This window comes from Rhinatrema bivittatum, chromosome 2 (assembly GCF_901001135.1).
Source record: "Rhinatrema bivittatum chromosome 2, aRhiBiv1.1, whole genome shotgun sequence".
NCBI classification, from domain to species: domain Eukaryota; kingdom Metazoa; phylum Chordata; class Amphibia; order Gymnophiona; family Rhinatrematidae; genus Rhinatrema; species Rhinatrema bivittatum.
The window spans coordinates 818,335,920-818,363,357 of NC_042616.1; the positions used below are offsets into that span (position 1 = coordinate 818,335,920).

Genomic DNA, 27,438 nt, shown 5'->3' on the forward strand with positions numbered 1-27,438 from the left:
CTTTTTACATAAAGCTGAAATAATCCAGAAACAAGACAAAAAAGTCCCCTAAACTAACTAAACACAAGATAATCAACTTAAGCACCCAGCCCAGACTGTAGGTTTGGCACCTCTCCCATCTGCTGGAGACAGAGGAACACTGCCGGGCTGTAGGTGGCACCTGCCTATTTATAAGCGGAGCTTGTTTTGATAACTGCTCTGTCTCCATCTGCTAGGGGGGGGGGGCAAATCCCAGGAGTCTGGACTGATCCGGGTACGTACAGGGAACACCCCTTTGCTATTCTGGTACTGATAACCTCCCACATGCAACTCTACCAATTCTATCAATGTAGCTCACTCATATCCTATGGAAACCCCTGCTATTTCAGTAAAGGGACCCCCATACAAAGACGTGTGATGTACATTCACCATGCATGGAGATGCACCCTGCATGCACCAGAGATGCAAGGACCACGTAACTGTGTATGGAATATGGAGATGCATTCTACATGCCACAGAAAGAAGCAGACCGTGTACGTAATATGTTCAGAGATGCACCATTACATGCCAGACAGAAGGAATCTGTGTACTCACCATGTATAGAATATGGAGATGCACCCTGCACATGCCAGAGAGGAGCAGACTACTCTACTCACTGTGTATGAAGATTCACAATGCACACTATGTACTCACCATGTATAGAATATGGAGATGCACCCTGCACGTGCCAGAGAGGAGCAGACCATGTACTCACTGTGTATAGAATATGGAGATGCACCCTGTGCATGCCAGAGAGGAGTGGACCGTGTACTCACCGTGTATAGAATATGGAGATGCACCCTGCACGTGCCAGAGAGGAGCAGACTACTCTACTCACTGTGTATGAAGATTCACAATGCACACTATGTACTCACCGTGTATAGAATATGGAGATTCACCCTGCACATCCCAGAGAGGAGCAGACTACTCTACTCACTGTGTATGAAGATTCACAATGCACACTACGTACTCACCGTGTATAGAATATGGAGATTCACCATGCACATGCCAGAGAGGAGCGGACCATGTACTCACTGTGTATAGAAAATGGAGATGCATTCTGTACATGCCAGAGAGGAGCGGACTATGTACTCACCGTATATAGAATATGGAGATGCACCCTGTACATGCTAGAGAGGAGCGGACCATGTACTCACCGTGTATAGAATATGGAGATGCACCCTGCACGTGCCAGAGAGGAGCGGACCGTGCACTCACCGTGTATAGAATATGGAGATGCACCCTGTACGTGCCAGAGAGGAGCGGACCGCGTACGCACCATGTACAGAAGATGGAGATACAACGTGCGTGTGCCAGAGAAGAGCGGACCGTGTACTCACCGTGTATGGGGATGTGCTGTGTACATGCTCCAGCGAGTACTGTCGACTGTATTTTGGAATGGAATGTGCCGTGCTGCCATCATTCAACATGAGGGGGCTGGAAGGGAAGGAGAATTATTGCGGCCTCTCTGGTAACTTATTCATTCCTCGTTTTCTGAGGATTATGCTCAAAACAGCCCGCCTCACCACCACCAGAGAAAGAGCCTTCACCATCGCAGGCCCTGCCCTCTGGAACTCCCTCCCCACACACCTCCGTCTTGAACCCTCACTACCCAATTTCAAAAAAGGCATCGAGACCTGGCTCTTCAGACAGGCCTACCCCGAAACCAACCCCTCGTAGTCAACCCCCCCTAGTCTCACCCCCCTGCAACCCGCCCACCACCCTGTTCCCCCCCCCCCACCATACACCTTATCGCACCTCAGTTACCTTACAACCTGTACAACTCTCGTTCTTTAAAAGTTAAAATTAGTTATTTATTACCTGCCATAACCGCTGTAAATAAGCTTTTATATATATATTTGTTTAAATGTTAAATAAGTTACCTCTCATAACCTGCTTAACTGCTGTAACTAAGATACCATATATATCCTCTATATAATCCATACATTCTTCATTAACCGCTGTAATTTTGCGACAATGTTTAACCCTCGTTAAGTAGTCTCTCATGTAAATAATGCTAAGTTCCTTTTACCTTTCTCAGCTATCTTTCCTCCTTTACTTCCCCCCCCCCTTTTCTCGAGCCTGCTCCATCTCCCACTCCCTGTTTTTTGTAATTTCCTCCTTTCTCAAGTTTATTGTAAACCGGCGTGATGTGCTCGCACGAACACCAGTATATTAAAAGCTGTTAAATAAATAAATAAATAAATGTGTCAAAATAAAAGCCGTACAAGGTACACTCTCTGGGCAACAAGAACTATTTTCTCTATATGTTATCACATAACACTGAATAAGAGAAAAGTGTACAATTTTATTATCATAATTTCAATGTTTCAGGAATGTGTCCATAAAGCATAAAACCATACTCACACTCACACTCATTCACACCTTAATATTATCAGAATACACAATAAGGCCAGCATGTATATTCACAATGAATCTGTATGATGTTATAATATGCATACAATGCAGCATATAGCTAATTCCCTGTGGATTAATCCACTTACAATCTGTTTAATACTTAAATGCATAATACATCTATATTTTTCTTTAATGCTGGCTCCTCTCGTGTAATTCTTTTCTTTAGAAATCTCCGTTTTCAACTTGATTGTATTCACGTGGTCTGACCCCAACAAGCGGCCCCTGTTTCACATGCATTTGCTTCCTCAGGGGGACTGCAACCACTGAGAAAACCAAACGAAGATTTTAATTTTAATTTTAAACCCTAACTCTCCGGACACACTCACCATATATATCTATTAGCCAAATGTTTACCTCAAAGGTGTCTATACTCAAATTATTCTCCAGACTGCAACCATTTTCTTTTTTTCCTTTTTCCTGTTTTTCTAAACTTTCTGACCACCCGCAAACAGCATTTCCAAAGAAAGTTCCTCGTCAAACTCTCATCAATCGAAATCTATAACGCACCAAAACACGAAACTTCATAAAGTTGAACCCTGCTTTACCTACTTCCCTAAATCACTTCACAGCACTACACTTACCGATTACCCGGCGTGACGTGTAAGGAACAGGTTGAAACCTCTCTTCTCACAACAATTTGTGACTACGCCATGGTTTTACTCGCATACTCAAACTTTCCCCAATGATCGTTTTTAAGACTTGTGCGTAGGGCCAAATCACGTACTACTACGTACCACGTACCTAAACGCTACGGCATGATGTCATATTCTCAACTTACGTCTCAAAGCTCACTTTTAATCCCAAAACACACTAAAAAACGTAATATTCCCATCAACCACGCATCCGCTCAATGTAACTTATCTTGTAAGACAAAAATGCCATCATACCGTCGGCATGAAGGAAAAAAAGAAAAAAAGAAAATGGTTGCAGTCTGGAGAATAATTTGAGTATAGACATCTTTGAGGTAAACATTTGGCTAATAGATATATATGGTGAGTGTGTCCGGAGAGTTAGGGTTTAAAATTAAAATCTACGTTTGGTTTTCTCAGTGGTTGCAGTCCCCCTGAGGAAGCAAATGCATGTGAAACAGGGGCCGCTTGTTGGGGTCAGACCACGTGAATACAATCAAGTTGAAAACGGAGATTTCTAAAGAAAAGAATTACACGAGAGGAGCCAGCATTAAAGAAAAATATAGATGTATTATGCATTTAAGTATTAAACAGATTGTAAGTTTAGTTTAGTTTATTGTATTTCTATACCGTCACATCAGACGTGCCTTCACAACGGTTTACAGAGTATAAAACATATAATACAGTACATTTATAAAATAGTAATAACTAACTCTGTTAAAAGTATGAAATAAGTTAGTTATTAAAAGCAATAAGAGTAAAATAGGTCAAATAAAAATAAGGTTAAAACAAATACTCAAAAACACAATAACAGCAGACAAACCATAAAAAACTCAGCCCAATTAATTCAATAAGGTGGTATAACTGGTGTTTCTTATTTGTATCTTACTACAGTCTTCCTTATTTGGTGTTTGATGTTAAAAGCTCATATTCGGTAAAAGCACATTTAAATAGGGAATTAGCTATATGCTGCATTGTATGCATATTATAACATCATACAGATTCATTGCGAATATACATGCTGGCCTTATTGTGTATTCTGATAATTTTAAGGTGTGAATGAGTGTGAGTGTGAGTATGGTTTTATGCTTTATGGACACATTCCTGAAACATTGAAATTATGATAATAAAATTGTACACTTTTCTCTTATTCAGTGTTATATCAAAATAAAAGCTGACATTACAGACTGAAAGAAGAAAGCAACTACAATTCATTCATCAATCCCACTCGAGGCAGAGTTTGCAATGTAAAGCTCCGGCTGGGGTCCATTCCATGACGCTGCTGATGGACTTGCTGGGTGTTAAGAGCGGCATTAGCTGGATGAGTGCCTAGCTAGTGGCGATTCATTTGCTTTGAAGACAATGCCAGAGCTCATGTGACCTTGAGAACGTTTTTCGTGCACTAACAGCTGAGGATTAAGTGTGCAGGGATGTGGTCACATGGGAAGGGGTCGTTCTTGGTTCTGAAATCAGGAGGAGTGAGCTTAGGGTACAGATTTCTAGCTGTTTGGTTCACTTCTAGCCAGTGAATATTCAATATATTAATTTTATTCAATTGCATTTAATCAATCATAATCAGGTGGCCCTCTAGGCAGGAAAAGTAAAACACCACCACAAAAGATGCATAACAAATATAAAAAAAGTAATACAAATAAAACATTGTATTACGCTATACAGAAAGCAAAGTTAGCATAATTACTCGTAAGAACATGAGACTTGCCGTACTGTTATGTCCTTATGCTCCTAACTAAAACCCATAACAAAACAGAACTAAAACAATTCAAAGTTCAATCCATGGGAAATGGCATTTGAAACAGCCAGGACTTTAGGAGATCATGGAAGTGTGAACAGTCCACACAGACTCGGGCTTTGATTGGAAGAGTGTTCCAGGCTGATGGAGCGACGCAGCTGAAAGACCTAGGATGGGTCACAGAAAGTCATACTGTTTCCATAATGAGGTGGCTGTGATGAAAACAGAACACAGCGAGGAGAAGAACAGGAAAGACGGGCTAGCAAACATGCCGGGCTGAGCTCTTGTAATGCTTCAAACATCAGGCAAGCAATTTGAAATGAGCCATTCATTACAGAATGGAATCAGGAAAACGAAGTGGGATTTCACACCCAAGCCTGGCTATTCTTTTGGACCTTGGAGCTTGCTCTCTGTTGCTATTTGTGCCCTTGTATCGCTGATGCCAGGTAAGCCTTGAATGACAGCGCTGCCTGGTCTTCCATGCTGGCTGGTTCTCTTGCGTTTTTATTTTAGATGGCTTACCCAAGCTGTCCACAGCAACAGTGGGTTTCAATCAAAATATAGCAACATCCAAATATAGTTCTTATTTACATATGTTTAAGGGACATTCATAAAAGGCTGAAATTAAACTTACCGGGTTGCCAGTTAATTTCCTTTCCTTTAGTCCTGTCAGACCAGTGCACACAAGTAGGATATTTCCTCCAGCCAGCAGATGGAGACAGAAACAAAAGCTCAAAGCTGACTTCACTCCTCTTATAAAGATCTGGTGCTGCCCTTAGCTATTCAGTAATCAATGTTAAAGCTAAGACAACCCAAGACAATTGTTAGTTTTGGTTTCCAAATCACCATTACAACCAAAACATAATACAGTCACAAACGTCCACTCCCAGGAACCAAAATCCCTAAACCAAGCTCACAATTAGGGTTTTAGCATGGCAACAATTTACTCGCTGTTAGATTTCTGAGCCTAACAGACTATGAGCCATTGATGCTGTGGCTTCCTTGAGTGGGTTCTGTATTTGTCTCGCAGGACTAAAGGAAAGGAATTAACTGGCAACAGGTAAGTTTAACTTCCCCTTCCTTATCGTTCATGCCAAATCAGTCCAGATAAGCGGGATGTACCGAAGCTCCACCCAGTCCATGATTGCTCTCAGAACTCCTGCATCCACGGTGTAGTCTTTTCCCATCTGCACACTCCTACTGAGGTGCTCAGAATAGGGATGTCAAAAAGGCAAGAAACGGTCCTGTTATTACCCTCTGGAAACAGAGATCCTGATTCTGTCTAGGAGAACTCCTTCACCCTCCTTAAGCGGGGTCATGGACTCCTGAAAACTCTTGCTGAAGTGGGCCAACGGGTTCTTCTCCTCAAGTACGCCTCAATTTCATGCCTTAGAAACCACTGTGCTTTAACAAGACACATTAATAAACCAAATATCTATCAGAGAAAGAACTGGTCACCTACAAACAAACATCACACAGGTGACCTATGACTGACTCGAAGTGGCATTCCCCATCCCAGTCTACACTGCCTAACTTTCTCACCCTCTCAAGTGAGACGAGCCCGATTCCAAAAGCAGTGAAATACTACCCTTGATACAAAGAGTGTACTGGACAAAGAGATACCTTTTCCTATAAAATTACCAAAGGCCACCCAGGAGACAGATTTCAGAGCAATGCAAGGTTCCACATTAGGAGTCACCACTCAGAAAAAGGATCTAGGAGTCATCACTGAAAATACATTGAAATCTTCTGCTCAGTGTGCAGCAGCCGCCAAGAAAGCAAATGAATTGCTAGGAATTATCAGGAAAGGAACGGAGAATAAAACAGAGAATATCATAATGTCTCTGTATCACTCCATGGTGCATCCTCATCTTGTGTTCATATATCATACACAAACAGAATGCTGGGGATTATTAAGAAAGGAATGGAGAATAAAACAGAGAATATCATAATGCCTCTGTATCACTCCATGGTGAGACCTCATCTTGTGTTCATATATCATACACAAACAGAATGCTGGGGATTATTAGGGAAGGAATGGAGAATAAAACAGAGAATATCATAATGCCTCTGTATCACTCCATGGTGCATCCTCATCTAGTGTTCATATATCATACACAAACAGAATGCTGGGGATTATTAGGAAAGGAATGGAGAATAAAACAGAGAATATCATAATGTCTCTGTATCACTCCATGGTGCATCCTCATCTTGTGTTCATATATCATACACAAACAGAATGCTGGGGATTATTAGGAAAGGAATGGAGAATAAAACAGAGAATATCATAATGTCTCTGTATCACTCCATGGTGCATCCTCATCTTGTGTTCATATATCATACACAAACAGAATGCTGGGGATTATTAGGAAAGGAATGGAGAATAAAACAGAGAATATCATAATGTCTCTGTATCACTCCATGGTGCATCCTCATCTTGTGTTCATATATCATACACAAACAGAATGCTGGGGATTATTAGGAAAGGAATGGAGAATAAAACAGAGAATATCCTAATGCCTCTGTATCACTCCATGGTGCATCCTCATCTTGTGTTCATATATCATACACAAACAGAATGCTGGGGATTATTAGGAAAGGAATGGAGAATAAAACAGAGAATATCATAATGCCTCTGTATCACTCCATGGTGCATCCTCATCTTGTGTTCATATATCATACACAAACAGAATGCTGGGGATTATTAGGAAAGGAATGGAGAATAAAACAGAGAATATCATACTGCCTCTGTATCACTCCATGGTGTGACCTCATCATATTGTGTTCAGTTCTGGTCACCACATCTCAAGAAAGATATAGCAGAATTAGAAAAGATATCGAGAAGGGTGACCAAGATGGGAATGATTTCCTTATGAAGAAAGGCTAAAGAGGTTAGGACTCTTCAGCTTGGAGAAGAGACGGCTGAGGGGAGATATGACAGAGAACTATAAAATGATGAGTGGACTGGAAAAGTAAACAATCAGTTTACTCTTTCAACTGACTGAGAAAGTCAGGTGGTCTGCAACTCTTGTTGCTGAACCCACCAAGGTGAAAAAAAAAGCTTCTGGAGACCCACCCATTGGTGCAGGAACTCGGACCCCATGGAGTCTGTTCCCAATAGGAGATGGGCAAGCCAATCCATGAGTACAGCCATCCAGAGCACCCCAAGGACTTGACCTATGCTTCACTTATGCCTTTCCAAGAGTGGCCTACTTGTAGCTGCAGCAGCAAATGACCCGTCTGCACAGCTGCTAAGGCAGAGACAAATTCTGATGAGCTGAGGGTAGCCCCACACCTTTATAGGCGGAGAGAAGTCAGCTTGGAGCTTTTCTCTCTGCCTCCATCTGCTGGCCAGATGACATATCTCACTTGTCTGCACTGATCTAGCATGGAAATAAGGAACAGCAAGATAAATGCAATTGTATTCTCAGCTGCTGGCAATCGAAGCATTAGTTCCAAAGTTCAAATTTTTTTTTTTGCATCGTCACACTGCACATGTGAAATTAGGAGTCAAGAAAGCAAGTTTTCTTACCATTAACTGTATTCTCTGTAAACAGCAGGATGAATTAGCCATGATATATGGGTGACATCATCTAATAGTGACGAATGGATCCTTCTCTCTAAGCTCATAGAACATTTACTCTACTGAACATATGTGAGAATTCTCATGCAGGCGTTGGCCTTGAGACTCCCTCCATTGATTTTAGAGCTAAGTCTAGCTATGTAGTCAACTCTCCAGGAAGGCGGGCAGGTACTTAGCATGGCTGATTAATTCTGCTGTCTATGAAGAACAGCGTTTACAGTAAGCAAACTTGCTATCTCCGTTGACAAGCATGGTTGAATTTGCCATGACACGTAATAAGTCCCAAGCGGAGGTTTACAATGGAGTGTATTAGTGAATATGCAACTCAGTCTCCACCATGGAAAGTAGACTACTGGGTTAACAGACTACGCAAATCTGCTTGACCAAATTTACTGTCCCTTCCTGATAGTTTGTCCAGACAGAAATGGAATGTGAAGGTGTGCACTGATGACAATGTTGTCGCTTTTCAGATTTCTTCAATAGGAACTTCTCGCAGATAAGCCACTGATGCAGCCATGGCTCTCACTCGATGAGCCTTGAGAGTCTGTAATCTGGAAGTCTGCTAGCACATAATGTGCAATACAGTCTGCTAGCCAGCTGGATAATGTTTGTTTGACAACTGATATGCCCAGACGGTTAGTATCGCAAGAGACGAATAGCTGTGAGGCCTGATGAGGTGGCTGACTTTTTTTTCCTGTAGTAAGATAATGTTCGTTTACAGTTAAGGAATGACGGGCTTTTTCCCCTTCATATGTGTATGGTCTGAGAAAGAACATACGTAAAACAATGGCTTGATTAATATGAAAAGCCAAGACTACATTTGGCAGGAATTTTGGGTGGGTGTGGAGCACCAGTCTATTGCGGGAAAAACTGCAAATAAAATAAGTAATGAACCAAAGGCTGAAGCTCACCGACTCTTCTGGCTGACATGACTACAAGAAGGAAATCTACTTTCCATATGAGAAACTTGAGAGAAGTGACTCCAATGGCTCAAATGACAGCTTCATAAGTTGTGGTAAGAACTACATTAAGGTTTCATGGAACAGGTGGCTTGACATAAGCCCTTCAATGAATTTTGATACTAGAGGATGAATAGAGATTGGTCTACTCTCAATAGGTATTATAGCAATGAGATGAACTTGTAGTGATGTGATACTAAGACCTGAGGAAGAAAGGAACAACAAATAATGGAGAAGCTCCTGTTGCTTGCATTTGAATGGGTCCAAGGAACTTTGACGACACGAGGTTGAAAACTGCTTCCACCTAAAGCTGTAAGCTCTTCTAGTTGGAAGGCTTAATAGTAGATACTACTATGTCTTCGACTTCCTTGGATAAGGAAAATGGAGCAATTACTGAGTGCTCAACATTCTGGCTGTTAGGTTGAGAAAGGAAAGGTTCAGATGAAACAGACATTCCTCTTCTTGAGTTAACAAGGATGGATCTGTCACTAATGCAATTGGGGTGCTAATGGACAGTTGTACTAGATATGTGAACCATACTTGTCTGGGCCATGCTGGTGCAATAAGTATCAGACAGGCCCGGTCTTTGAACAGTTTTTTGTATTTGTCTTGGCTATTAATGGAATTGATGGAAATGTATATATGAGATCTACATTCCAGCTGAGCAGAAAAGCATCTTGATAGGATCTGAGTTCACTGGAAAGAATGGAACAAAACCTTTCCACTTTTCTGTTCTCCTCTGACACAAAGAGATTGAGTGTTCCCAAAGACCCAACAGTTTGTTTGGTGTTGACTGTGTAGCGACTATTCGTGCAAGCAGAATACCCTGTTGAGGTGATCCACTGGTGTATTGGCAATCCCTGGGAGGTAGGTTAGAACATAAGAACATAAGAAAATGTCATACTGGGTCAGACCAAGGGTCCATCAAGCCCAGCATCCTGTTTCCAACAGTGGCCAATCCAGGCCACAAGAACCTGGCAAGTACCCAAAAACTAAGTCTATTCCATGTAACCATTGCTAATGGCAGTGGCTATTCTCCAAGTGAACCTAATAGCAGGTAATTGACTTCTCTTCCAAGAACTTATCCAATCCTTTTTTAAACACAGCTATACTAACTGCACGAACCACATCCTCTGGCAACAAATTCCAGAGTTTAATTGTGCGTTGAGTAAAAAAGAACTTTCTCCGATTAGTCTTAAATGTGCCCCATGCTAACTTCATGGAGTGTCCCCTAGTCCTTCTACTATCCGAAAGAGCAAACAACCGATTCACATCCACCCGCCCCAGAACCCTCATGACTTTAAACACCCCCATCACGTCCCCCCTCAGCCATCTCTTCTCCAAGCTGAAAAGTCCCAACCTCCCCAGTCCTTCCTCATAGGGGAGTTTATTTATTTATTTATTTAAAATTTTTATATACCGGCATTCATGATACAATCACATCATGCCGGTTTACATAGAACAGGGGTGTACAAAGAACAAATGAGTAACCTTTTAGTGAGGAGGAAGCAGTTACAAATAACAAGGTACTAGAACTGGGAGTAGAGAAGAAAGGGAGAGGATAACATTAGATAAAGATATTTACATTAAATTAACATTTTTACAATGGGAGGTAGTTCAACAGGCTGCAAGGGTTAATCAGTGTCCGGGAATGCTTTTTTGAACAGCCAGGTCTTAAGTCTTTTCCTGAAGATTGGGAGGCTGGGTTCTTGTCTGAGGTCTGGTGGGATGGAGTTCCATAAAAGGGGGCCGGCTGTTGAGAAGGCCCGATCTCTTAGAGTGATGTGTTTAGTAGTTTTGGCTGGGGGTACTTGGAGGGATCCTCTGAGTGCGTCTCTGGTTGGTCTGGAGGAGTTATACTTTTGGAAAGGGATTTGTAAGTCGAGTGGGGAGTGTTGATGAATGGTTTTATGTATTATGGAAAGAGATTTGTAGAGGATTCTAAAATGAATCGGCAACCAATGGAGATCTTTTAGGATTGGAGTAATATGGTCCTTCCTCCTGGAATTTGTCAGTATCTTGCCGTAGCGTTTTGTAACATCTGTAGGGGTTTAGTGTAGGAGGAGGGTAGGCCCAGAAGGATAGAGTTACAGTAGTCGATCTTAGAGAAAATGACAGCTTGAAGGATGGTTCTGAAATCTTGAGTGTGGAAGAGTGGTCTAATTCTTTTCAGAACTTGAAGTTTATAGAAACAATCTTTGGTGGTTCTGTTGATGGAAGCTTTAAGGTTCATCCGGTTGTCTATTAACACTCCTAGATCTTTCACATGTGTAGTAGTGGGGGTGGTTGGAAGATTAGAGATGGAGTTGTTGTTATCTGAGGAGATGAATAGTAGTTCTGTTTTACAGGAGTTTAGTACTAGGTTTAGGTTAGATAGGAGGCGTTTAATTTCGAAGAGACAGTTTTCCCAGTGATTCAGTGTTTTTGTGTAAGACTCTTTAATGGGTATCACGATTTGGATGTCGTCAGCGTAAAGGAAATGTTTGAGGTTGAGGTTGGAGAGGAGTTGGCAGATTGGTAAGAGGTAGATGTTAAAGAGGGTAGGTGACAGGGAGGAGCCCTGAGGGACTCCTATGGGAGCATCCATTCTTGAAGATTCTTTGTCCTGTATCTTAACTTTGAAGCCTCTGTTGGAAAGAAAAGATTTAAACCATGAGAGTGCGGTGTTTGAGATGCCTATAGAAGCCAGAATGGAAATGAGAGTGTAGTGGTTGACCGTATCAAAGGCAGCTGATAGGTCTAGTAGAATCAGGAGGAAGGATTGGCCTTTGTCAAGGCCCATTAAGATGAAATCAGACATAGAGATGAGGAGGGACTCTGTGCTCAATGATTTGCGAAATCCGTATTGTGATGGGAATAGGATTTTATTTTCTTCAATGTAGTCGGAGAGTTGAGTGTTGACAACTTTTTCTAGAATCTTGGCTATAAATGGGAGATTGGCGATGGGTCGGAAATTGTTAGGGTCTTTGGGGTCCAAGTTGGGTTTTTTAAGTAGAGGTTTGATGGAGGCCAATTTGAGGTCGTCAGGATATAGACCTTGGGTGAGTGAGCAATTTATGATGTCCGTTAAAGATTTTGTGATGGAGTCAGGGATAGCCAGGAGCAGTTTGGTGGGGATGGTATCCAAAGGATGGGAGGAAGGTTTCATTCTTCTTAAAAGAGTTTGTAACTCTAAGATAGAGATGGGTTCAAGTGTTTCCAGACCATTGTTATTGATGGATGACTGTTGAAGAGACTGGTACAAAGTGGGGTTGGTGGGGATTGTGGGCAGTTGTATTAAAAGGCTGTTGACTTTATTGTGAAAGTGAAGAGCAAGTTCTTCAGCTTTGGGTTGTGCTAGGTTGTTTGGAATCTCCTGTGGGTTGATTTTGGTGAGATTGGAGACATAGGCGAAGAGGGCTTTTGCGTCGAAGATTAAGTGATGTATCTTGGATGCATAGTAGTCCCTTTTGCATTTAGAGGTAGTAGACTTGTACTGGTGGAGTGAGGCTTTGTAGATGGATCGTGAATGGGTGCTAGGGGATTTGCGCCAGTCACTCTCTTTCTGTCTTAGACTTTGCTTTAGCTTTCTTAGTTCTTCTGTAAACCATGGTTGCCTTTTGGATGCGTTTGGTAATGGTTTTTTGGTTGCTCCAAAAAATGGAGTTGTTCCATTCCCCTTATCATTTTGGTAGCCCTTCTCTGTACCTTCTCCATCGCAATTATATCTTTTTTGAGATGCGGCGACCAGAATTGTACACAGTATTCAAGGTGCGGTCTCACCATGGAGCAATACAAAGGCATTATGACATTTTCAGTTTTATTCACCATTCCTTTTCTAATAATTCCCAACATTCTGTTTGCTTTTTTGACTGCTGCAGCACACTGAACAGACGATTTCAATGTGTTATCCACTATGACACCTAGATCTCTTTCTTGGGTTGTAGCACCTAATATGGAACCCAACATTGTGTAATTATAGCATGGGTTATTTTTCCCTATATGCATCACCTTGCACTTATCCACATTAAATTTCATCTGCCATTTGGATGCCCAATTTTCCAGTCTCACAAGGTCTTCCTGCAATTTATCACAATCTGCTTGTGATTTAACTACTCTGAACAATTTTGTGTCATCTGCAAATTTGATTATCTCACTCTTCGTATTTCTTTCCAGATCATTTATAAATATATTGAACAGTAAGGGTCCCAATACAGATCCCCGAGGCACTCCACTGTCCACTCCCTTCCACTGAGAAAATTGCCCATTTAATCCTACTCTCTGTTTCCTGTCTTTTAGCCAGTTTGCAATCCACGAAAGGACATCGCCACCTATCCCATGACTTTTTACTTTTCCTAGAAGCCTCTCATGAGGAACTTTGTCAAACGCCTTCTGAAAATCCAAGTATACTATATCTACCGGTTCACCTTTATCCACATGTTTATTAACTCCTTCAAAAAAGTGGAGCAGATTTGTGAGGCAAGACTTGCCCTGGGTAAAGCCATGCTGACTTTGTTCCATTAAACCATGTCTTTCTATATGTTCTGTGATTTTGATGTTTAGAACACTTTCCACTATTTTTCCTGGCACTGAAGTCAGGCTAACCGGTCTGTAGTTTCCCGGATCGCCCCTGGAGCCCTTTTTAAATATTGGGGTTACATTTGCTATCCTCCAGTCTTCAGGTACAATGGATGATTTTAATGATAAGTTACAAATTTTTACTAATAGGTCTGAAATTTCATTTTTTAGTTCCTTCAGAACTCTGGGGTGTATACCATCTGGTCCAGGTGATTTACTACTCTTCAGTTTGTCAATCAGGCCTACCACATCTTCTAGGTTCACCGTGATTTGATTCAGTCCATCTGAATCATTACCCATGAAAACCTTCTCCATTACGGGTACCTCCCCAACATCCTCTTCAGTAAACACCGAAGCAAAGAAATCATTTAATCTTTCCGCGATGGCCTTATCTTCTCTAAGTGCCCCTTTAACCCCTCGATCATCTAACGGTCCAACTGACTGGTTGCTTGAAGAACTGCTTGGTAATTGCATGCTCAATCCCCTATTCTTATCGGCTCTTGGCAGAATGTCCATAATCCTGTGCCTTCTTATTTGTTGACACAGAACACGTCTACTTATTTGTTTGAATGAGAATGCTTTTTCCCTCAAACTGATAAGAGAAATCCATTGAGGCAAATCTGATCATTCGCAGCACTAGAAGGTTGATCTGAAACTACCTTTCTGCTATTGACCATGTCTCTTGGGTTCAGAAAAAGACACGTGGGCTCACCATCCCTTGATGGAGGCACCTGTTGCTAATGTTACCTGATGAAGTAGTCGGCAAAGTGGTGCGCCTTCCTGAAGGACACAGGTTTCTAACCACCAGTGGAGCTATTGCTTCATTTCCTGTGAGATATTCACTAAATTTGTCAAGGGCTGAGTTAGGTGGTCCTATTGGGAGCAGAGGCCCCATTGTAGGAGTCACATGTGGAGGCATGTTCATGTTACTACATGAACTGCCACCATCATATGACCTAATACTACTAGTACTTCCTTGGCTGTTGTCAGATTTGTATTCACCAGTGAGCCAAGGATCTGAGAGTATGTGAATAATCTGATAGAAGAAAAGCTCTCTCCATGCCAGATGAATTTAATTTTCTGAGATGTAACTAGGACTGATATTTCAAAATGTATTAAAAATCCTAAGGATTGAAAGATTTGAATTAGCTTCTGTAGGTTGGACAGTACTCCCTCCTGGGAAGCCATGGTCACTAGCCAGGTAAGGGAAAACGCATTAGTCCAGGTAAGGGAATACAGAGAATCTTTGATGACAGATGTGCTGTCACCACCGCTAGGCATTTGGTAGGGGAAGATCCTGTCAGACAAATCTGATTGACTTTTTTGACTGGGTAACCAAGGAATTGGATCAAGGAAGAGCGCTCGATATCATATACTTAGATTTCAGCAAAGCTTTTGACACAGTTCCGCACAGGAGACTGGTGAATAAAACGAGAAGCTTAGGAGTGAGTGCCGAGGTGGTGACCTGTATTGCAAATTGGTTGACGGACAGAAGACAATGTGTGATGGTAAATGGAACCTTCTCTGAAGAGAGAGCGGTTTTAAGTGGTGTACCGCAAGGATCGGTGTTGGGACCGGTCCTGTTCAATATCTTTGTGAGTGACATTGCGGACGGGATAGAAGGCAAGGTTTGTCTTTTTGCGGATGACACTAAGATCTGCAACAGAGTGGACACGCCGGAAGAAGTGGAGAGAATGAGACGAGATCTAAGGAAACTGGAAGAGTGGTCGAAGATATGGCAGCTGAGATTCAATGCCAAGAAGTGCAAAGTCATGCATATGGGGAGTGGAAATCCGAATGAACTGTATTCGATGGGGGGGAAAGGTTGATGTGCACGGAGCAGGAGAGGGACCTTGGGGTGATAGTGTCTAATGATATGAAGTCTGCAAAACAATGCGACAAGGCGATAGCAAAAGCCAGAAGAATGCTGGGCTGCATAGAGAGAGGAATATCGAGTAAGAAAAGGGACGTGATTATCCCCTTGTACAGGTCCTTGGTGAGGCCTCACCTGGAGTACTGTGTTCAGTTCTGGAGATCATATCTCCAAAGAGACAAGGACAAGATGGAAGCGGTACAGAGAAGGGCGACCAGGAAGGTGGAGGATCTTCATCGGATGACATACGAGGAGAGATTGAAGAATCTAAATATGTACACCCTGGAGGAAAGGAGGAGCAGAGGCGATATGATACAGACTTTCAGATACTTGAAAGGTTTTAATGATCCAAAGACAACGACAAACCTTTTCCGTAGGAAAAAAATCAGCAGAACCAGGGGTCACGATTTGAAGCTCCAGGGAGGAAGATTCAGAACTAATGTCAGGAAGTATTTCTTCACGGAGAGGGTGGTGGATGCCTGGAATGCCCTTCCGGAGGATGTGGTGAAGACCAGAACTGTGAAGGACTTCAAAGGGGCGTGGGATAAACACTGTGGATCCATAAAGTCAAGAGGCCGCCAATGAAGAGTGGGTGACTCGCCAGAATGATGGCTACTGCCTGGAGACAATACCCTTATTCAATAAACATACACATGCTTACTGTGACTCCAACATCGTTCTAGCTTCAACAGCAAGAGGAAATGTGGAATAAAGGATTTGCACTCACAAAGAGGGGAGTAGCTGGCTTGTTACGGCGGTTACTACCCCAAACCAAATAAGCCTGATACTTCAATTTCAATGCATATACAGCATAGTTCTCTGCTTCAACAGCAGGGGAGAAGAAAAACTGATACTTCACACATCCAGCAGAGCTCTCTGCTTCAACGGCAGGGGAGAAGAAAAACAACCAATAAGGGCTGTAGAACATAGTCTGGGTAAAACAAATAAGCATGGGTGTAGCTTGCTTATTGCGGCAGTTACTACCCCTACTACCCCTAACTAATCAAGCTAGATATTTCACTTGGATGCAGCTCCATCACTGCTCTCTACATTAATGGTGGGGGTGGAAGGGAAATAGAACCAAGAGCTAAGAGAAACAGATAAGTATGAGAGAAAAAATGTGTGAAGCTTGCTGGGCAGACTGGATGGGCCGTTTGGTCTTCTTCTGCCGTCATTTCTATGTTTCTAAGATCTCGGTGACGCCCACAGACCGAAGGGAGTACTCAGTAATGGTTGTGAGAGGATTCGATCAGAAGTGTAGCTGGGTATAAAAAAAAAAGGTTTGGACAAGTTTATGGAAGTCCATAAACCATTATTTAAGGTGGACTTGGCGAAATCCACTGCTTATCCCTGAGATAAGCAAAATGGAATTTATTGACCTTTTGGGATCCTGCCAGGTGCTTGTGACTTGGATTAGCCACTGTTGGAAACAGGCTACTGGGACTGTTGGACCTTTGGTCTAATCCAGTTTAGCAAATCTTATGTTCTTACAGCATAGGTAGTGCCAATGGAAGGGATAGATGGGTATGTGAACACAGACATCCTTTAGATCCAGGGCACACATCCACTCCTCTGACTGGATGAAAGGTAGCATTGTGTGAGGAGAGTTCATCCTGAATTTCTCCCATAACAGGGTCTTGCTCAGACTTTTTAAATGCAGGATGGGTCTCAATCTCCCAGTTTTCTTGGGGATAAAAAAAACCAGTGGGAATAATATCCCTGGCAATGTTGACTGGGTGGTACAGGTTCTATTGCCCACTATCTGAGGATTAACTCCACCTCCAGATGGAGTGAAGGCTGAGAAATGAGATGGCATGGGAAGCCGGGAGAAATGGAAGTAATAACCAGATTCCACAATCTTGAGTACCCAGCAGTCTTTGGCAATCTTGTACCATTCCTACAAGTAGAGACAAATCCTCCCGCCTACTAGAGAGAATATTATTGGGTTTGGTAACTGGTCAAAATCCTTGTCCAGGTTTATGAACCCATAGTATCATTTTGGTTTGGCACCTTTTGCACTGTTGACTTCTTGCTGGAAGCTGTTGGAGAAGCAGTACTGCTGAAATTGCTGGAAGGGGCATCTCTGAAATTATGGCCGCTTAAAAGAAAATTATTCCTTACCTGCTAATTTTCGTTCCTGTAGTACTCCGGATCAGTCCAGACCGTGGATTATGCCTCCCTTCCAGCAGATGGAGATAGAGAAAAACTTGCAGGGTGCCCTCTGATAACTAGACGCACCTACTGTGTCCCTTCAATATTAAGAATATCAAAGCAAGAACAACCACTGAATGGATCAAACAGACTCCAAAACTGCGAAGTAACTATATACAAAATTGAAAAATACTGGTAGACAAAGGAACTCTAAAGATTGAGAAAATTTGCATTTTCAGAATTGCAACTTTGAGCTGGCTAACCAAATTTGAATACCGGACCCAAGGACCACGGGTGGGTGTCTGGACTGATCTGTGGTACTACAGGAACAAAAATTAGCAGGTAAGGAATAATTTTCTTTTCCCTGTACGTACTCAGATCAGTCCAGACTCTTGGGATGTATCAAAGCTTCCCTAAACAGGGTGGGCCCCGGATAGCCCTGCTCGAATAACCTGGTTGCCAAACGAGCCCAGACCGGGAGGTTGCAAATTCAAGTGATAATGACGCGCAAAAATGTGTAACGATTTCCACGTTGCTGCTCTGCATATCTCCCGAGAAGATACAGCCTGGCTCTCCGCCCAGGAAGTCACCTGAGAACGCAGTGAGTGTGCTTTCACTCCAAGCAGAGGGCGCTTGCCAGCACCAATGTAGACAGACGAGATTGCCTCTTTTAACCAACGAGCGATAGTGGTCTGACAGTCGGAAGTCACTGGTGACCTCTAGATTGCGTAGGAGAATTCGCTTAACATCAAGCCGACAGAGCTCTCTGGACTCAGCCTCCGGGAAAGCTGACAGTTCTACCGACTGATTCAAATGAAAGGATGACACCACTTTTGGGAGAAAAGAAGGCACTGTGGACAAAGTTACCTGGAATCCGTAAAGCGGAGATACGGCTCTCTGCAGGATAGTACTTGAAGTTCCGAAATCCTGCAGGCCAAAGAGATGGCCACCAGAAAGACGGTCTCTTTAAGGTTAAATCCTTAAAGGTAGCCGCCCTCATGGGCTCAAAAGGAGGGTCAATACAGGGCTCGAAGAACCAAGTTGAGATTCCATGAAGGACACAGGGTCCAAATGGGCGGTCTCAGTTGCTTTACTCCTCTCAAGAACCGGATGTGAGGCCAGGGAAGCCCCATCGCAACGCCCGACGAGGGATCAGAGGGCCGCAACTTGTACCCGTAGAGAATTGTACGCCAAACCCATTCCGAGGCCCTTCTGCAGGAAGGACAAGATTTGAGCCACGGAAGCGCGACGAGGAGTAACTGCTTTCTCAGCACACCAGGTGTCAGAAACTTTCCAGACACGAAACATAAGCGAGCGAGGTGGACGTTTTCCTGGCTCGAAGGAGGGTAGAGACTACTTCTTCCGGATAACCTCGTTTCCTCAGTTGCTGCCTCTCAAATGCCAGGCCGCAAGACAAAAGCGATCGACCTGATCGAAAAATATGGGACCCTGGACGAAGAAGGTACTGAAGGTGACTCAGACGAACTAGTCCGTCCACCACGAGGTTGATGAGATCTGCAAACCATGGCCGTCGTGGCCACTCCAGAGCAACCAGGATCACCTTGCCGCAATGCACCTCTACGCGATGTAGGACTTTTCCGATTAGGGACCCGCGTACTAGGGGTAGAAAAGCATGCAGCGCCAGACGGACCGCTCTGGTCTCCAGCCGGTTGATAGACCACCGGGTCTGCGACTCTGACCACAGACCCTGAACCGACTTCCCTTGGCACACTGCCCCCCAGCCGGAAAGACTGGCATCCGTGGTCACCACCATCCAGTCGGGCACCAGAAGGGACACTCCACAGGAGAGATGCTTGGAATCCGGCCACCAGCTCAGGCTGGCTCGCGCCTGACCCTCGAGAGGGAGAGGTAGATAAAAAAACCTCGGAAACCGGTTTCCAGCGGGAAAGCAATGAGGACTGCAGCGGTCGTAGATGAGCGAACGCCCAAGGGACTAACGCCAGAGTGGACGCCATAGACCCCAGAACCGTCAGGTAATCGCAGACTCGTGGCCGGTGTAGCGACAGAAGACGTAGCACCTGAGACTGCAGTTTGCATATCCGTTCCTGAGAGAGAATCACTTTGCCTCGCTTCGTGTCGAAAAGGGCTCCAAGATACTCCAAGGACTGAGAAGGTTCGAGATGACTCTGTTGTAGTTGACCACCCAGCCCAGGGACTGCAAGAGCTGTAACACCCTGGTCACCGCCTGCCGACACAGACTCTGAGACTTCGCTCGGATTAGCCAATCGTCGAGGTAAGGGTGAACCAGCAGGCCTTCCCGCCGCAACTGCGCCGCCACGACCACCATCACTTTTGTGAATGTCCGAGGCGCTGTCGCCAGGCTGAACGGGAGCGCCCGGAACTGGAAGTGCCTGCGCATAATGCAAACCGCAGGAACCGCTGAAAAGCTAGATGGATGCCTACATGAAGGTATGCTTCTGTGAGGTCTAGGGACGCCAGGAATTCGCCGGGGCGCACTGACGCGATCACGGAACGAATGGTTTCCATCTTGAAATGAGGAACCCGAAGGCATCTGTTGACTCCCTTCAGATCCAGAATGGGGCGGAAAGAGCCGTCTTTCTTGGGGACTATGAAGTAAATGGAGTAACGGCCCTTGCCGTACTGATCGGCTGGAACCGGAGAGATGGCTCCCAAGCTTTCTAGTCTTTGGATGGTGTCTAGCACCGCCGCCTTCTTCTTGGGATCCTGGCAGGGAGAGACCAGGAACTTGTTCGCTGGGATGCGAGCAAAATCTAACTCGTAGCCGTGTCTTATCACGTCGAGGACCCACTGATCCGACGTCATGCTGGCCCATTCCTCGAGAAAGAAGGAGAGACGCGCCCCCACGTTTGGGACAACGTGCCGAAGCCGCGAGGAGGGATGGGCCGGCCGAACTTCATTGTGAAGGCTTGGACCCCGCACCCGACGGAGCCCCTCCTTGCCGGCCAAAACGCTTGCCCCGAAAGGACTGCTGCCACTGAGCGTTCCGCGAGGAGGACGACCTATATGAGGATCCAGAGGATCTTTGCGGTCTGGACTTCCTGGGCCCCCGGAACCGGGCTCTGCCTGAGAAGGAAGATCGCGGACGGACCCTATCCTCCGGCAGCTTAAACGCTCGATTCTCACCCAGGGAAACCAACAAATCATCTAACTCCTTGCCGAATAGCAATTTCCCTTTAAACGGCAATGCCCCGAGGTGAGCCTTGGAAGAGCCATCCGCTGCCCAGTTGCGCAGCCAAAGAAGACGACGCGCCGACACCGCTGCCACCATGGAGCGAGCTGAGGTGCGCAACAGATCATGGAGCGCATCGGCCCCATAGGCAACGGCCGCCTCCAACCTGTCTGCTTGAGAAGCATCCTCTGCAGAGAGACCCGCATTCGCCTGAAGGACTTGAGCCCAGCGCAGACTAGCCCGCATAGCAAAATTCGTGCACATGGCGGCCCGCACTCCCAGGGCAGAGACCTCGAAAATCTTTTTGAGTTGAACCTCCAACTTCCGGTCTTGAATATCCCGGAGGACTGTTGCTCCCGTGACCGGGATGGTAGACCTCTTCGTGACAGCGGACACCGCCGAATCCACTTTTGGGAGCCGGAGGAGCTCCAGCGCGTCCTCCGGCAAAGGGTAAAGCTTGTCCATGGCCTTGCTGACCTTCAAACCCAACTCCGGAGTATCCCATTCCTTGAAGAGGATAGCCGTGGACGAAAAATGAAAAGGAAAAGCAACCGCCGGCCCTGTGAGCCCGAGCAGGACAGGATCCATATTTGCCTCCTGGCGGACCACCACCGGAGGGGCATCAATCCCCAGCTCCTGGAGAATGGCCGGGATAAGCGGCGACAGCTCCTCCCTACGGAACAAATGCACCACCTTGGGGTCATCCCCATTGACGGCCTGTGCTCCTTTCCCCGGAGCGAGCTGCGCGGAGCCATCTGACGCTGCCTTCCCGGCCCCCGGCAGGGGCTCCTCAGAGGCCTCCGTGTCCGCCTCGGCGGATTCTTTGGACTCCGAGTCCTGCGGCACCCCTCGCGGAAGCCGCTTGCTCCGGCCCGCGGCCTGGGCGACCTTCGCTGTCCTCCTGGCCGGCTTTTTCTTCGGCGGGGACCGGTGGACCCGAGCGCACGAGGCGTCCCCCCCGACTGCGCTTGCTTCGCCTATATCGGAGCACCTTGCGCAGCAAAAGCGCCAAATCCTCTGAGAGCTCGCCCGAATCCGAAGAATCGATTTCCGAAGTCCCCCGGGACCGGGGCCCCTCCGAGGGGGCCTCCCCCGCCGCACCCCGCTGCGGGGAGAGCTCAGGGGGCAAAACCGAGGCCTCCACCGTTTCGCGTGAAACTACCCGGCCGGTGGACAAAATGGCCGCCACTCCCGCGGAAACCGGGAAAGAATCAGGAGGCCTGTCAGGGGCCCCTCCCCCCTGCGACGGCGATCGTGCCACCCGGGAACGGGTCCCCCGAGGTGCCCCCGATGATCCCTCGTCTCCCGGGACGCAGGCCGAGCAAAGGCCGTCCCGGGAGAGATGCGCGCGCGCCGAGCTGCAGGCCCTGCACTGCGAGCCGCGCAGCATCGAGAAAATCGCGGGAAACCAAAGGACGCACCGAAAAACACTGAGGGGCGCTGAGGAAAAAGAAAAAAATCACTGCGGCGAAATCGGCGACCTCCCCCCTGCCGACGCCCCCCCCCCCCCCGAGCGGGAGGGAGCGCAACGCGAGGCAACGGAGAGCCGACAGAAACAAAAGTCAAAACACTTTTTTTTTTTTTTTTTTTTTTTTTTTTTACAGAAAAAAACGCTGTCCCTGGTACTGAAAAAGCCCTCTGTCCTGCAGGGGTGAGTGAACCGGGCTCCCCGGTGTCACCCCTGACGCTGCTACTAGTCCAGCCGGGTCCTCAACCCTAGCAGCGGCCTCAACCTGGGGAGGGTAGTCCCCTCAGGACCTCTCAACTCCCCAGGGAGGCAGGGCATCCGGGACTAAAATTAACCAAATTAAACAAAAAACCCGATTTGCAGAAAAAAACCAAATAGGCCTAATAGAAAATAAAACCCAAAAAGGGAACCTGACTAACAACCAGAATCAGGCCCGACAGGGCTGTGACCGGACCTGCACCACCTACTGGAGACAGAGAAAGACTGAGGGGCTGTGACTGGCACAGGGTCATATATGGCTCCGCCCACAAGTTTTAGTCTGTCTCCATCTACTGGTGCGGAGTCACAACCCAGGTGTCCTGGACTGATCCTGGTACGTACAGGGAACATGAGCATAGGTTCTGGACGACAACAGTATGAAAACAGTCTATGGGAGCTGTGGAAGACTAAGTAAGTTAAGGGAATGCTTGACTGAATAGCCTGCATTTTACCTCTCTCAGCATCTCCTGCCCCTCAATCCTGGCATCATCCTACGTGTGCCCATCTCCCCTTCCCTGTAGCACAGGCCTGTGTTCACCTATTCCCTTTGCTGCATTTTACTTCTCTCAGCATCTCCTGCCCCTCAATCCTGGCATCATCCTACGTGTGCCCATATTTGTGCAAGGTAACCCAGCAATGAAAGAGACAGCCAGGAAGAAAGAAAAAATGTGGCAGCAGACGCCAGACTTACATCTTCCTTTTCACCCCCAGGATCCGGTTGGATTGCACCAGTGAGATCAGAAACTGGATCAGCTGAGAAAGAGATGAGGATGCAGACAGAAAGGGGAGAGGTCAGTAAGGGCGTTCTCCTGCTCCGGGCCCAATCCAAAGATGACATTTACCTGTGTGTATGCCGCAGAGTCCCCCCCATACTATGTAAGCATGCACATAACTGTTTTTCCTTCTTTCACAGACCTATATAAACTCACCATTCCCACTTACAACAGATAAGAGAAAAATCTGAGCAACTATTAATGTCATGGCTAAGTGTCAGTATGTACTATTCATCCGGAGAATGATGACTTTGTTAATCAGAAAGTTGGAAACGTAACTCAGGGGTGCCTGGCTGCTCCCCTCCCCAGTAAGAACAATGGCTTGCATGCTGCCATGCCCTTCCCCGACACGCAGGTCCACACTTCTGGCTCTTTCTCTCCCCCCCCCCCCCCCCCCAACCTGTGTAGTCTCTGTAAGGATGCTATTCCTTGCCCATGGGGATGCTGTCCTCTCTCTCTCGGAAGAGGCGAGGATAGGCCGCAGCAATCTCTCTGCTCTCACCGATTTCCCACATCTGTCTAGCAGTGCTATAGCAATAAGCAGCAGGAGCATGGCGCCTCCCCATGGTGGCACACGGAAGTACCTTATTCACAACCTTCTGCTGCTGCGCGTGCTTCTGCCGCAGGCTGGCCACCTCCCTCCACAGCGCCTCGTTCTCACTGCAAACACAGAGAAAGGGGGGTCATCCAAGAAAAGCTCCCATGCCACGAAAGCTAACGACAGTGCGCTTAGTGATACTTTCACCCTTCTTTTACAAGGACAGCTAAAAAGCAAACAAGAGTCAACAGATCTAGTCCCCATGTCATCACACTTCAAAGCAGATTACACCAGGTACTGTGGACATTTCCTGGTCTCCAAAGGGCTTATTATAATCTAAGGCAATGGAGGGTAAAATGGCTTGCCCAAAGTCACAAGGGATCTGAACCCTGGCCTCCTGCTCTCACACTAAAAATTAAAAAAAGTCTAAGCCGTATACAAGAAAACATTCATAAAGATAATACATAATTACAAAAATAAATTAAATACATAATAAAAAATCTTGCACAAATAAAAACTAAACAAATAGAAAAACAAAACAATAAAACCTTAAAAATAAGCATATTTAAACAGGAAGGTCTTCCCAAACTTTTCAACATTTTTTCCCTGAGTCACACTGCCTAATTTCCATAGGGAAAAAATTGCAGAGTGCAGGACCGGCCACTGAAAAGGCGCAACTCTGGGCAATGCAACGTCTAACAACCTGCGCTGGAAAGGAACGCAGGGCTCTAGTAGGTTGGTTAATTTTAAAACAGCATCAGCCCATGGACAAGTTTGGTTGTTGATTAATTTGAAGATTGTCATTCCAAGTTTGTATTTGAACCAGTGTAACTCCACATAAACCATGTTGTACATTACAACGCAATCAGATCCCATGCCATTCACAACAAGTAACCGTCGACAGAGAGAAGGAGCAAGAGAAAGCTGCTGGGACACTAAAAACAACCTGAGGACTGGAAACTGTGAAGTGAGGCCGTGGACCATGTCAGACACACCAGGAAGAATTCTCCTCAGTTCCTTTAAATAATGCAAAAATCCTCCAAAATAAGAAGTTGTCTGAGCAAGAGGACTTGGTGTGGTAATGAGTGGGGAAGCAGAGTCCTTGTGACACCGAGGAAGGGAAAGTGCTGGTTTGAACAAGATGTGACAACCATTAACAGCAAGGAAGAGTGGGGCAGGGGGTGGATAATAGGAAGAGGATTTAAAAAATGACAAGAGGTCACAAGGGTTTGATAATTTCCCATAAAAAAAAAGGGAGTAAAATCATACATTTCAGAAGTAGGAAACCAAGGGCCAGATGCCTCCCTGGAGGTGAAGAGAAGCGTAAGATCGCCAGAACCAGACAGAAAAGAAGCCCACGTCACCTCTCTGCAATTAACAGCACGGCCACCAAAATGGTTTACAAGCAGCTAAAGATGCACTCTCCAGAAGAAAGGAAGGGGAGATATGATGGAGCCATCCAAAGCTAGAGCAATTTCCACAGAAAGAAGAATTCATGGAGAGAAGCTCCATTCAGCAAGGGAGAGGGACTCAGTACGTGTGCCGAGTCACCCGTGAGCTCCCTAGTGGCCTGACACTCCCCCACAGGAGCGATGAAATAAGACCCCAGACAGCACCGATGAGGAAAGAACATAATTGCTCAACAATTATTCCTATTCGGTGTTTACTAAGGGCTGGGATCACAGAACATGACACACAGGACTGGAAGAGAGGTAAACCTCAAATGAGCTTCAAAAAAGCTAACTAAACAAAGGAAATGAAGCACAGGGCTGGACAGGATACATCTGAGGATACCAAGGAAACTTAGAGAAGTCCTGGTAGGCCTGCTGGTGACCACTTCAATGCTTCTTTAGAGTACGGAGTAGCTCTGGAGGACTGGAGACAGGTGGATGTGGTTTCTGCTCATAAAAGTGGAAGTAAGGAGGAGGCTGGGAACTAAAGGACCGTTAGTCTGACCTCTGTGGTGAGCAAACTAATGGAGTCGCTGCTAGAACAGAGGAGAGCGCAGCATCTGGAATCCACAGAAACGACGGCAGAAAAAGACCAAACGGCCCATCCAGTCTGCCCAGCAAGCTCCCACACTTATCTGTTTCAACCACCACCAAGTTCAGGGCCCTTGCTGCTAACTGTTTGATTCAAATTTTCTGCCATCCCCTGTCATTGATACAGAGAGTAATGTTGGAATTGCATCAAAGGTGAGCTTAAGGCTTAATGGTTAAGGGTAGTAACCGCCGCATCAAGCAAGTTACCCCGATGCTTGCTTACCCAAACTGCACAGATCAACGCCTTGTTGGATGTTGTCTGAATGTAAATCCTGTTTTCCTGCCGTTGAAGCAGAGAGCAACAACGCTGTATATGCATTCAAAGTGAAGTATCAGGCTTAATTGGTTTAGGGTACTAATCGCCAATGGATTGCAAGATCCAAGGCCTTTATTTATTTATGGGTGGAAGGGCATACAGCAGTCCCTCCGTCCCTGACATGAAGAAGGTGTTTTGCGCCCGGCGCTGGTTGCTGAGTTGCTGGAGTAGAATCCGAGAACCTTCCTATTGCCTTTGGCGGCAGATATCTATAAAGGGTGACACCAGGTTTGGAAGAGGTCATCCGCCACGTCCTGGCTAAATTCCCACTCATGCGGGAGAAATCCTGTTGAGCCTACCTGTCCTGGGGTTCCCTATGCCGGACAGACCAGCAGTCTGGGCAGAGCCTCCAGGAACCGGACTTTTCTTCCTTGCTTATTTACACACTTGCCACCTAGTCATCTTGGTGGACTATGACCGTTTTCCCCCTAAAGGGTGCTTTTTGAAGTATGCAAGCGTCCCACTTGCTCGTTGTTCCAGCAGGATGATCTGCTGGGGTCTTTCCCAATCTGACCACTGATCTTGAGAGATGTATCTACTTCGTGTGGGCAACCTACCCCTCGTTTGGAGTGTACGTGGTCAGACTGACATGACGCATCGGATGCAACCTCCACCAAAGGTCCCCTCTCATGCTTATCGTGATGTTGACCTGGCTTGGCAAGGGTTACTGTGTCATGTCCACCGCGAATACAGGCCTCACTGTAGGCATCGCATGGGTAGGTGGGCCGGTAGAGATGTTTTGTTGCATATAGTGTTGATTGTGGCCCTGTGTCTGTTGCAGGTTGGACTCCCCGCGATTGATGAGTACTCCCCAACACTTCCCGGCACTAGACATGACCCGCAGGCTGTGGTCCAGGGTGGAAGGATCCAAGGTTCCCAGCTGCCAGTTGTTGAGGCAAAGAAACATATGTATTTCTCGTTTGAGTGGGCCAC

General features: G+C 45.8%; 1 protein-coding gene across 1 annotated transcript in view; it reads right to left on the reverse strand.

The window, feature by feature from the left end:
* HSF1 (heat shock transcription factor 1) overlaps positions 1–27,438 on the reverse strand; it is a 160,421-nt gene that overhangs the window by 92,536 nt on the left and 40,447 nt on the right. Inside the window, exons 5-7 of the mRNA XM_029592291.1 lie at positions 24,194–24,269; positions 23,528–23,589; positions 1,359–1,455 (exon numbers count right to left, since the gene is read on the reverse strand). Coding sequence (XP_029448151.1) covers positions 1,359–1,455; positions 23,528–23,589; positions 24,194–24,269 — 235 coding nt within the window. The remainder of the gene's footprint in view (positions 1–1,358; positions 1,456–23,527; positions 23,590–24,193; positions 24,270–27,438) is intronic.